Here is a 12,445-nt window from a genome sequence, read left to right as displayed (position 1 = left end):
TAATTTTTTGTATTTTTCGTAGAGACAGGGCTTCACTGTGTTGGCCAGGATGGTCTCAAACTCTTGACCTTGTCCATCTACCTGCCTCGGCCTCCCAAAGTGCTGGGATTACAGGGGTGAGCCACCACGCCCGGCCCCATTCTTTTTCTATAGCAGAGAGATGGGACTTTTTTCCATTCTTGGGAGGGTAGAAGGTAGGAATGTGGGTTGAGTAATAAGTTGTACTTTTATATGAAGATGATGTTGACCAACTCGTGATAGAATGTGTGCTTTGAATTTTATTTCTAGAAAGGGGGTCAGTTTGCTTTAATCCTCACATACTTGAGACCAACTCTTGTAAACAGTGATACACGCTGGCTCTGAAGTCCAGCTCTGAAGTTCACGAGGGGCTGGCATGGCCTTGTTAGCAGGACTGTTTGGAGAAGTACTCTGTGGTGTGCACTCACAAACAGCTCTCCCATCCTGTCCTGTAAGGCCTTTTGAGAGGCATAGAGTTCAACAGCTTAGTCCCAATTTGCTGGATTGGAAACCTAGGTTTGTCACTTACTAACTTTGTGACCTTGGGCTCTGGCCTTCTGTTTTCTTATCTGTCAAATAAGGTGATAAGTACCTGTCTCATAAGGTCGTCGTGAGAGTTCAACACATAAATCACATAAAACTGCCTGGCACGTGGTAAATGCCATCTGAGTTGGAGGTGCTATTATTTTGAAAATGCAGCGCCCTTTTGTGACGTTTGTAACAGCTAACCTTAGCATAAACAGCACTGGAAATGGTCTGCCCAGAAGACACATCCTTTACCCTTGTGAATGAAAAAAAAAAAATCGTCCTTCCGAGTTAATAAAAAGAGGACCTTGAAAGAGACAGTTTTGTAGATTCAGGGGAGTGAACTGGAGTGTGGGTGTCATGAATCTGGAGTCCTGAGGACATCATCTGAGTGAACAACGACCAAGGAAGACAAAGGAGGCAGAGCTGTCTGTGGGAAGTGAGCCAGTTGTGCGCGCGAGTCCCGGACCACAAGGGAGTGTGCTGCCTTTGCCCTCACTTGGTGACCTTCCTGTCTGGGGATGTTTTAGTGAGTTCTTATGCTTTCAGAGAAGGTTGTGGCAATGAAGGCTTATTATTAATAACTTTCATATTTTAAAAATTTAGGTAATACATGAGTATATTCTCATTGTAAAAGAGTCCATTGATACAGAGAGGTGAACAAGCAAAATGTGAACAGACCCTTGTGGCCCCATTTCCAGTGGTCTTCCCCTCCCCAGGTGGAAAGCCTGTCAGCAGTTTGCTGTGCCTCTTTCCACTGTCCTTGTGTATTTATGATTCCATATCAACAGCTGTGTGGACACACGTGTGTGGCTCATACTTTTTTTTTTTTTTTTTTTTTTTGAGACAGAGTCTCGCTCTGTCACCCAGGCTGGAGTGCAGGGGCGCAATCTCAGCTCACTGCAACCTCTGCCTCCTGGGTTCAAGCGATTCTCCTGCCTCAGCTTCCCAAGACTACAGGTGCACGCCACCATGCCTGGGTAATTTTTGTATTTTCAGTAGAGACAGGGTTTCACCATGTTGACCAGGCTGGTCTCAAACTCCTGACCTCAAGTGATCCTCCCGCCTCGGGCCCCGAAAGTGCTGGGATTACAGGTGTGAGCCACCACGCCTGGCCCATTTTATTTTTTTTTCTCATTCACATGCAATTGACCTATATTTATTCTTATGAAATTTGCTTTTTTCATTTAATGGGTTTTCTACCTCATTGTTTTGTCAACTTCAGTTTTTTATTACAGAAAAATATTGACAAAAGTGCAAAATCATGAGGTATGGCTCAGTGAACCCTCACCAAGGGAGTACACTTGTGTACCTGGTAATCACATCAGGAAACAGAATAGCACCAGCTCCTAGAAGGCCCTTGTGCCCTTTGCCAGTAACTACCTCCTGTCTCCACCCACAAGGGCTCTGCATAATTCCATAGGATGGATGTATAATAATGTATTTAACCATGAGTGTTTATTGGTTGGTTTCTTTATGGCCATAAAGAATCATACACGAAATGTTTTGAGGTCCCTGTTAGCTTAGACATTCACTGCTGGCCCCAGTATACAGGGATCTTGGAGTTTAGTAATAAATGGTAAATTTTCCTTGCATATTTCCTACTCAGATAAACAACGGGATACTATTGAGCATTCGCCTCCTTTCCTACTGACTTTATTATCTATCTTTTTTTTTTTTTTTTTTTTGAGCCGGAGTTTCACTCTTGTTGCCCAGGCTGGAGTGCAGTGGTGCAGTCTCAGCTCACCACAACCTCCACCTCCCGGGTTCAAGTGATTCTCCTGCCTCAGCGTCCTGAGTACCTGGGATTAAAAGCATGCGCCACCACACCCGGCTAATTTTGCATTTTTAGTAGAGATGGGGTTTCTCCATGTTGGTCAGGCTGGTCTCAAACTGCCGACCTCAGGTGATCCACCCGCCTCGGCCTCCCAAAGTGCTGGGATTACAGGTGTGAGCCACTGTGCCCGGTCTAGTATCTATCTTAATCAAACCGAGAGTTCTGAAATTTCTTCATAAACTAGATCTCTATTGCCGTTTTTCTAGTTTGTTTTTGTTTTTTTGCGTCTTGCTCTGTCACTCAGGCTGGACTGCAGTGGCGTGATCTCAGCTCACTGCAGCCTCTGCCTCAGCCTCCCGAGTGGCTAGGATTATAGGTGCCTGCCACCACATCCGGCTAATTTTTTGTATGTTTAGTAGAGATGGGGTTTGGCCATGTTGGCCAGGCTGGTCTTGAACTCCTGACCTCAAGTGATCTGCCTACCTTGGCCTCCCAAAGTGCTGGGATTACAAGCATGAGCCACTGCTCCTGGCTCATTTTTCTAGTTCTGATCTCTGTTCCTTCCTGCACAAAGGCCTCAGATAATGAACTCCAGGATGTGTCTAACTCTAGCTGTTTCAGTTCTAAGTGTACCCTCCTGATTACAGGCTTTTTTTGCCCCTGCCCTAGGATCTCACCACTGAGCTGAGTTGGGAGCTGACCATTCCCCCAGAAGTACAGCGGATCGTCAAGGTGAAGGGGAAACGTGGCAGTGAGCATGTTCATTCCCAGGGCCGTGTGATGGGGGACCGCAGTGTGCTCTACAAGGTACATACAGCCAGCTGTCTGGTAGACAGCAAGGGCTTTCGAATCAGGAAAAGAAGGGCCTCAAGTCTGGCTGTAGGACTTGGTAGATCTATGACCTTGAGTAAGTCATTTAATCCCTTTGAGCCTTAATTTTTGTTTGTGAAATGGGGATAATATACCCTTCTCCTAGGCTTGTTTTGATGATCACATGAGATGTTCATGCCTAGCCCAGTGCCTAGCGTATGGTAAGTAAGCAACAGATGTTAGCTCTTACTTTTTTGACCTTTTTTTTTGTTTGTTTGTTTCCTGAGACAGAGTCTTGCTCTGTTCCCCAGGCTGGAGTGCAGTGATGCAGTCATGGCTCACTGCAGCTTCGTCCTTCTGGGCTTATGCAATCCTTTCATCTCAGTCTCCCAAGTAGTTGGGACCACAGGCACATGCCATGCTAATTTTTTAAAAACGGCTGGGCTTGGTGGCTCATGCCAGTAATCCCAGCATTTTGAGGGGTCGAGGTGGGTGGATTACTTGAGTCCAAGAGTTTGAGGCCAGCTTGGGCAACATGGCTGAAACCTTGTCTTTACCCAAAAAAAAAAAAAAAAAAAAAAATTAGCTGGGCATGGTGGTGCGTGCCTGTGGTCTCAGCTACTCGGGAGGCTGAGGTAGGAGGATCACCTGAGCCTGGGGAGGTTGAGGCTACAGTGAGCTGCAGTTGTGCCACTGCACTCCAGCCTGCGAGACAGAGTGAGACCCTGTCTCCAAACAAACAAAAAAAATTTTTTTTTAAATTTTTTTATTTTTGTAGAAGATAGAGATCAACCTAGGAAACATGGTAAAACTCTCTCTTCAAAAAAAATTTTTTTTTAAATTTTTTATTTTTGTATTGACAGGGTCTCACTATGTTGCCTAGGTTGGTCTCTATCTCCTGGCCTCAAGCAGTTCTCTTACTTCAGCCTCCTGAAGTGTTGGGATTAGAGACTTGAGCCACTGTGCCTAGCCCAGCTCTTATTACTGGTGGTAGTACTGAGAGAGCATTCTGGGGTTAAACCATAGTCGAGCCATCAGAACCTCCATCTCTGTGCGCCAACACTCTAGTTAGTGTTAAAGAGTGGGAGATTGAGGTGACTAGTGGGCTGCAAAACTGTGGTGGGAGAGAATGTAATGATAGTAGTAATGCACATTAATTACACCCTCTGGTACAGCAGAGACCTAGTTGGAGGGAGTGTCATAGAATAGAGATCACGGAACTTGATGGTAAAGCTGGATCACTAAGCATGAGCCAGTGTAACACAGTGCAAGCCTCTAGTTTGACTGTTGAGTTAAGACTTGGCTCTGCGATGGCCTAGCTGTTCATCTCTTAGGCTGCCTGAGCTTCAATTTTCCCCAGTATAATGGGGATAATAGCACCAACGTCAGAGGATTGTTTTGAAGATTAATGATAACATGTAAAGTGATTAGAATAGTGCCTGTCACATACTTAACATTATTATTAGTGCTATTGACTTTTGTTTTGTTTTGTTTTTTGAGACAGGGTCTTGCCCTGTTGCCCAGGCTGGAGTGCAGTGGTGCAATCACAGCTCACTGCAGCTTTGACCTCCTGGGCTCAAGCAGTCCTCCCATTTCAGCCTCCTAAGCAGCTGGGACAACAGGTGCATGTCACCATGGCTTATTTTATTTTCTTTCTTTTTTTTTTTTTTTTTTTTTGAGACACTGTCTTGCTCTTTCGCCAGGCTGGAGTGCAGTGGCACGATCTTGGCTCACTGCAACCTCCACATCCCAGGTTCAAGAGATTCTCCTGCCTCAGCCTCCCGAGTAGCTGGGCCTATAAGCGCGCACCACCATGCCCAGCTAAATTTTGTATTTTTAGAGATGGGGTTTCACCATGTTGGCCAGGATGGTCTTGATCTCTTGACCTCGTGATCTGCCTGCCTGAACTGTCCCAAAGTGCTGGGATTACAGGTGTGAGCCACTGTGCCCGGGCAGTTATTTTATTTTCTTTAGAGATGGGGTCTTGCTGTGTTGTCCAGATTGGTCTTGAACTCCTGGGCTCAAGCAATCCTCCCATCTTGGCCTCCCAAAGTGTTAGGATTACAGGCGTGAGCCACCGCACCCGGCCAGCAGCAAGTATTTTTTGAGCGCTAGCTAGATGCAGGCACTCATTTAGACACTGGGATATAAAATGGGCAAAATAGACAAAACTTCCTCACCTTGTGAGGCTTTCATCATAGTTGGGTGAGGCTAATAATAAAGAAAATAAATAGGTAAATTAGATAGTGTATTAGAAAGTGACCAGTTCTACAGAGAAAAATAAAGCCAGGAAGAGGGAAAGCGGGTACAGTGTAAATCGGGTGGCTAAGGAGGGGCTTAGTGAGAAAGTGGCACGGAGTGAGTGGACTTGAGTGAGGAAGTGAGTCGTGTGGATAGCTGCGGGGAGAGCCTTCCAGAGAGAAAAGTCAGAGTGCTCCTGGTGTGTGTGAGAAACAGCAAAGAAGACCAGGTAACCAGAAGATGATGAGTGAGGAGGCATGTCAGGCCTGCTGAGGGCAGAGGGCAACAGGGCCAGATCACAGGCCACCACCGTGGCCTTCACTTTGGAGCACGGTGAAGAGCCACTGGGGAGTTTTCAGCAGAGGAGTGACATCAGTGATTGAGATTCCACAGGCTCATTTGACCTAGATTAGACTGTAGAGGGGTGAGGAGGAAAGCAGACCATTTAGGCTGTGGGGTCATCCAGGTGCTGATGGCTGGAGCTGGGCTGGTAGCATGGAGGTGGCAAGGAGGGATCAGGTTCTGGGTACTTCTGAAGGTAGAGCCAAGAGCAGGTATATGTGTGTTACGGGGAAAGGAGTCAAGGATGACTCGAGGCTTTAGGTCTGAGCCACTGATGTTTGGAGTCGCGACTGGCTGGGGAGGAGAGAGGAGCAGATTTTAGGCAGGGGTTAGAACAGTTCAGTTTGGGCCATGTTAAGTTTCAGATGAAACATCTGAGAAAAATACTGAGATAGTTCTTAGTGAAGTCTGGAGTTCAAAGGAGTATCTGGTTTGGATATATACATTGGGCATTGCCAACATCCATAAATGGTGTTCAAGCCATGAGATTGGCTTGAGATCACCACGAGGGTGAGTGTGATGGAAATGCTCAAGGCTTGAGAGCTTCCTGGTGTGTTCCACCATGAAGAAACTGGGGAGATGTGGAAGAACCTCCAAAAGAGACTGAGAAGGAGAGGCCAGTAAGGTAGAAGGAGTGCTGGGCAGGGATGTTCTGGAAGCCAGGTGAGAAAATGTCACAAGGAGGTCGTGATCACCTGCATCACGTGGTACTAGTGGGTCAAGTAAGATGAGGGCCAAGACTTTGCCACTGGATTTAGCGATGGGGAGGGCGGTGGTGACCCTCAAAAGAAAAATCACTGCAGCACTTGTCCCTAGGTCAATGAGTGGGCAGACCTGGATTTTATCTTGGGTTACCATTTGCTATCTGTGACTTGAGAAGCTGCTTAACTACTTTGGGACTTTTCTGCAAAATGCGGACCATAATAGCTACTCTGCAAGACTGTTTAAGGGATTAGATAAAATACAAGGTACCTGGCATGGCACCCAGTACCCAACGCACATAAAACAAGTGCAGTGATGAGAAACTCCAAACAGGAAGCCCTTTTCACCAGAAACCCTGATTCCTCTGCCAGGCTGGAGAGCTCCAGGTTGGTCTCACAGCACAGGAATGGAGTGTGTGATGAGTCGTCGTGTTTCTAAGGGAGCTTTTCTCTCTCTCTCCAGAGCCTGAACCCCAACCTGCTGGCCGTGGTGACGGAGAGCACAGACGCGCACCATGAGCGCACCTTTATTGGCATCTTCCTCATTGATGGCGTCACTGGGCGTATCATCCACTCCTCTGTGCAGAAGAAAGCCAAGGGCCCTGTCCATATCGTGCATTCAGAGAACTGGGTGGTGGTAAGCGGTCACTACCAGGGACACAAGGTAGCTCCAGAGGTCTCCCTGCTTCCTGAGTCCTCTCCAGAAACCCAGTTGCTGTTTTGGTTTTCTTAGGATCTCAGATTCCCTGGATGGCAGCAAAGTGTGCTGGTTAGGGCGCCAGGCTCAGGAATCAGATTGCCTAGGTTTAACCCTACCTCTTCCATTTCCTGACTGTATAACCTTGAACTAGTTATGTACACGCTGTTTGTTGCATCACTGGTAAAATAGGGATAATAACAGTCAACTTCAGTCTAGCAAAGAATAATGCCTGGCACCTAGTAATGATTCAAAGGTTAGCTACTATTATGGTTTCTAAGACTCTTGAGAATTTCCTTTGTTTTGTGGTGAACTTTGGATAGCCTAGATAAAAATACTTTGAAAGTTAGTAAACTTGATAGTAAGGAAGAAAAGTGAGGTGCTAGTTAATGGTTCTCCTTCATGGATCTGTAGCTAATTAGAGGGGTGCCTTCCAATGCAATTTCCCTTTCCAGTTGAAGCAGCTGCTAAGCCCTGAGCTGCCTCCTCCTATCCCTGCAGTACCAGTACTGGAACACCAAGGCTCGGCGCAATGAGTTTACCGTACTGGAGCTCTATGAGGGCACCGAGCAATACAACGCCACCGCCTTCAGCTCCCTGGACCGCCCCCAGCTGCCCCAGGTCCTCCAGCAGTCCTATATCTTCCCGTCCTCCATCAGTGCCATGGAGGCCACCATCACCGAACGGGGTATCACCAGCCGACACCTGCTGAGTGAGTGCCTGGGGAGCCTCTGGGATGGCTGGGTTCCCTTGGGCAACCACACTTAAGGACAGAGCAAGGGACACATTGCTGGCAGAGCCCTGTTGAACCACCTGTAAGGGAAAGGTGGTGAGGAGGGCTATAGATCAGTGTAAAAAGTTTCTTAGTTCATCTTTGCCGCCTATGAAGGTTACCACTTGTCTCTCAGTCCTCATCTTTTTTTTGTTTTTTGAGACAGGGTCTCTGTCACCCAGGCCGGAGTACAGTGGTATGATCATGACTCACTGCAGCCTCATCCTCCTGAGCTCACCTGGCTAATTAAAAAAAATTTTTTTTTGTAGAGACAGGGTTTTGCCATGTTGCCCAGGCTGGTCTAGATTCCTGGGCTCAAGTGATCCTCCTGCCTTGGCCTCCTGAAGTGTTGGGATTACAGGTGTGAGCCATCGTGCCTGGCTGCCTGGTCTTCAGTCCTCATTTCTGATATACCACCTCTCTATTTGGCATTTTCACCTAGCTCAAAAAGTCAGTTCCTGATAGCATTCTTAACATAGCTAGCCTGTGCTGACAGCTTGCAGAAACTGGCAGGGTCTGTCGCCCAGGCTGGAGTGCAGTGGCACGATCTTGGCTCACTGCAACCTCCACCTCCTGGGTTCAAGTGATCCTCCTGCCTCAGCCTCCCAAGTAGTTATAGGCATGCACCACCATGCCTGGCTAATTTTTGTATTTTTAGTAGAGATAGGGTTTCGCCATGTTGGCCAGGCTGGTCTTGAACTCCTGACCTCAAGTGATCTGCCTGCCTTGGCCTCCCAAAGTGTTGGGATTATATGTGTGAGCCACCGCGCCAGCCCTAAAATCTCATCCTTATGTAACCTAAGCCCAGGACTTAGGACTTAGTGGTTAACAGGTTCCTGTGTTTAGATGATTTTACCGAAGATGTTTGGGACTCTCAGATCTGATGGGCACTTGGCATTGCTGTTGCTTTTTTTTTTTTTTTTTTTTTTTTGAGACGGAGTCTTGCTCTGTCACCCAGGCTGGAGTGCAGTGGTGCGATCTCAGCCCACTGCAACTTCAGCCTCCCTGGTTCAAGCGATTCTCCTGCCTCAGTCTGCTGAGTAGCTGGGACTACAGGTGCGTGCCACTATGCCCGGCTCATTTTTTTATTTTTAGTAGAGACGGAGTTTCACCATGTTGGCCAGGATGGTCTTGATCTCTTGACCTTGTGATCCGCCTGCCTCGGCCTCCCAAAGTGCTGGGATTACAGGTGTGAGCTGCCACTGCTGGCCTATTGAATTCTTAAATATGAAGAAGCCAGCCCTGTTGGCAGTTTATCAGCTTTAATCACCATTACTGAAACTGGTGCTATGATCAATCATGCCTGGTCCTCCAGTCTTCCCTGGCCACTGTACCGCAGCTGCATAAACAGCTGCGTTTGCTCAACAGGAAGGAGACTCCCTGCTGGGAGGAGGTATGGGAGGGATGGGGGAGAGGCATGAGGAAATCCAAGTGGCCTTCTACATTTTTCTCTTTCATCATTATCCATATCTTGATTCTAGAAGTTCATTTTCTGGTGTCTCAGAAAGTTAAGAAACCAGTGCCTTCAAAAGTGAGAACCTTCATTCAGACCCATGCATATTATTGGATTATTATTTTTGGCTATGTAAGGGAGCCTCATTGACCCATTTTTTGTTTTAAATTCTTATTTAAATTTCTGCAATAATGACATTTTTGTAACTGGCCCTTGCTGGACACTGGATTGGTGTGAACATTCACTTCCTCCTGTGTAGTTGGACTACCTTCTGGAGCAATTCTTTCCCTTCCTAAGGCTTTGCTGGATCCCCGCCGCCCCGAGATCCCAACAGAACAAAGCAGGTGAGACCCTCATGGGCAGTGCTGAAGGCTCTGGCCTTACAGAACTTAACCTCACTGATTAAGCTTGGTTCTTGGTCTCCGTGTGCCTTCATGCTGTGCTAGGGGCTGGGGATGTAGCAGGGGGCAAGTCTGAAAAAGTCACCTGCCCTCCTGGAGCTTACAGTCTGCTGGGAAATGGACAATAAATAAATAAGATAAACAAAATATGTACTATGTTAGGTACTCAAATGCTAAGGAGAGTAAAACAGGAATGAGCTAGGAAGTGGGGACGGGGATGTGCATGGGTGTAATTTGAGAGGTGGCCTAGGAAAGCCCCTTTGAGAAGGTGTGTTTTGAGTGAAGGCCTGAAGGAGGTGAAGGAGCTAGCTGTGTAGATATCTGAGGAAGAACTTTCTAGGCAGAGGGACCAGGCAATGCAAATCCCCTGAGATCATGTCTGGTGAGCTCGCGGAGGGCAATGCTAGGAAATGAGATCACTGAGGTAATTCGGGCCAGATCACGTGGGCAAGCCAATAACTTGTTCACTGTTGGTATTGTTGTATTAACAACCACCATCTCGTCGGGTTTTCTTACCTCCATCCTGAATTTCTTTGCCTAGGGGCATGAGGAATGGAGAGGAGTGTGTTTTGGAGAAGTATATGAGAGAGAGGAGATTAAAGCTAGGAAAAGACACAAGATGATAATCAGGTTTCAGAGAAATGGGGATCGAGAGGCACCCTGGAATGGAGAGCAGGAATTAGCTTAGTGGTTCAGTGTGTTGGCTTTAAAATGGTCGGCTTTCCTCTTGTGGTGTGAAGTGCCAGTCATCTGTATGTTCTTTCTTTTCAGATTTAGAACAAAGTAGGAATCTAGATCTCAGTCTTAATCTCCAGAGAGCTACCTTTCTTGTAGTCCTTCCGAACATTCAGCTGCTAAATTTTTAACCACCTAATGCAAGCAGACCTCCTAGGAGATTTGAGGCTAGATATGTAGCCTGGAAACCTCCTAGGACTCAGGAAGGGCAGCCAAGAGATCCCTTTACAGCAGTGCTCACACTGCCTGTCCTGGCTGGTGTTTTGCAGAGAGGAGAACCTAATCCCGTATTCTCCAGATGTACAGATACACGCAGAGCGATTCATCAACTATAACCAGACAGTTTCTCGAATGCGAGGTATCTACACCGCTCCCTCGGGTCTGGAGTCCACTTGTTTGGTGAGTAGAGCCCACAGCTGCCCTGTTTCACCCTTGGTGGATCATTGGTTGTTTCTTCCCTAATTCTTATTCCATCTGCCTTCCAGGTTGTGGCCTATGGTTTGGACATTTACCAAACTCGAGTCTACCCATCCAAGCAGTTTGACGTTCTGAAGGATGACTATGACTACGTGTTAATCAGCAGCGTCCTCTTTGGCCTGGTTTTTGCCACCATGATCACTAAGAGACTGGCACAGGTGAAGCTCCTGAATCGGGCCTGGCGATAAAGACCAAAGACTGTGCCTAAAAGTGGAGAGCCAGGGGAGTGTGGGTCAGATAAGCAGCTACAGCTGCATTTGGTCTATTGGTGAAGAGAGAGAGAGTGAGAGTGAGTGTGTGTGTGTGTGCGTGTGTCAGTGCTCAGCTAAGAGCTGTAGGGAAGAAGATGGATGACCTTCACGTAGAACTCCTTTTGGGATACACATGATGCAGAATCCTACTTGGAGAGAGACAGAACTCTCAGCTGAGAATCTCGAGAACCCTGATGGGCTTTCCCTTGAAGTCCAAAGGCCTCTGCATTGTTTCCTTTCTTTGCCCATCCATGAATGTTCTGTTTTGTTTCGTTTTTTTAGAAAGAATTCCGGCTGATTTTTGTGAGGCCTGTTTAAATTGACTTTACTTTGCCTTTTGTGTTTCCCAATTTTATCTAGAAATCTTTCTGACTTTTTCCATCTCTTGCTTCAAAGTAAGAGGGGAACTCTCCTTGCCGACTCCACCGTATAGGTGCATTTGGTGTTTTGCACTGGGAAGAAATAGGATCCATCCTGAGCTGAGTCTTGAGGACTGATCCAGCCTCTCATGGCTTCCCTCCAAAGTAACTTAAGGTTGAGGGATCTATATGTGATGTCAAAACTTACTTTAAACCTCTGGTTTCATGCTGTCATTTATTAGGCTGGGCCACCAAATCTTTGTTTCAGTTCATCAGAAGCCAGGTGCATACTAGCATCTTGTTTGTTGCCCATTGCCTATACTTTTCACCTGAGATGTGTGAGTTGTGGCCTTTTAAAAACTACTGAATTGTCTGAGCCTTGAAGACACTTCCAGGGAGAAGAGATAATCTCTCATTTCACCCACAGGCTGGTCTAATCATAACCTAGTTAAAAATGTCCTTGTTTAAGAACCCCATTATTTATTTTTAGTTTTTAATATAAATTAACATGTGGCTCATCATATTTCTCTTTAAATGAGGAAATTTTAAGTCTTATTGATCTAACCTTTGAAGCTTTAAAAAAGAGGAGAAAGGGTAGGGGTGGGAAACTGGCATACTGTGTGTATAGCACTGCCGATTGGCTAGGCCGCTGTGTCTCAGCTACAAATTAAAGAAATCCTAAAAGTTTTCCTTGGTCATAGAGTTGGGGAATGACAGAATTTTTCTTTACTGTGAAATGTGTGTACAGAGTAGACCATCTCTAGCCCTGTGGTGAAAGAGGTACACTCGAATGTCTGAATAAAGCAAGTGAAAAATGACACTGTTTAAGTCCTCTTTTGTGTCTTAGAAGATCACTTTGAGGCTATTTTCACATTAGAAGGGATAA

The 12,445-nt window shown here is 46.5% G+C and overlaps 1 protein-coding gene across 34 annotated transcripts in view; it reads left to right on the top strand.

Annotated features, from left to right (window-relative positions):
* EMC1 (ER membrane protein complex subunit 1) overlaps window positions 1-12,377 on the top strand; it is a 34,086-nt gene extending 21,709 nt beyond the window's left edge. For 33 of the 34 annotated variants that reach the window (XM_055262269.2, XM_055262270.2, XM_055262272.2 and 30 more), the window contains 6 exons: window positions 2,990-3,127; window positions 6,878-7,051; window positions 7,613-7,823; window positions 9,596-9,680; window positions 10,742-10,871; window positions 10,958-12,377. In XM_055262269.2, coding sequence (XP_055118244.1) covers window positions 2,990-3,127; window positions 6,878-7,051; window positions 7,613-7,823; window positions 9,596-9,680; window positions 10,742-10,871; window positions 10,958-11,137 — 918 coding nt within the window. In that variant the 3' untranslated portion in view covers window positions 11,138-12,377. Of the gene's footprint in view, window positions 1-2,989; window positions 3,128-6,877; window positions 7,052-7,612; window positions 7,824-9,595; window positions 9,681-10,741; window positions 10,872-10,957 lie in introns of those variants that run through there. The other variant, XM_063631714.1, reaches the window with a different exon arrangement.
* Window positions 12,378-12,445: the final 68 nt, after the last annotated feature.

This window comes from Symphalangus syndactylus, chromosome 22, assembly GCF_028878055.3.
Source record: "Symphalangus syndactylus isolate Jambi chromosome 22, NHGRI_mSymSyn1-v2.1_pri, whole genome shotgun sequence".
Taxonomy (NCBI): domain Eukaryota; kingdom Metazoa; phylum Chordata; class Mammalia; order Primates; family Hylobatidae; genus Symphalangus; species Symphalangus syndactylus.
The sequence above is the reverse complement of the archived record's forward strand: the minus strand, read 5'-3'. Positions and strand labels throughout refer to the sequence as shown.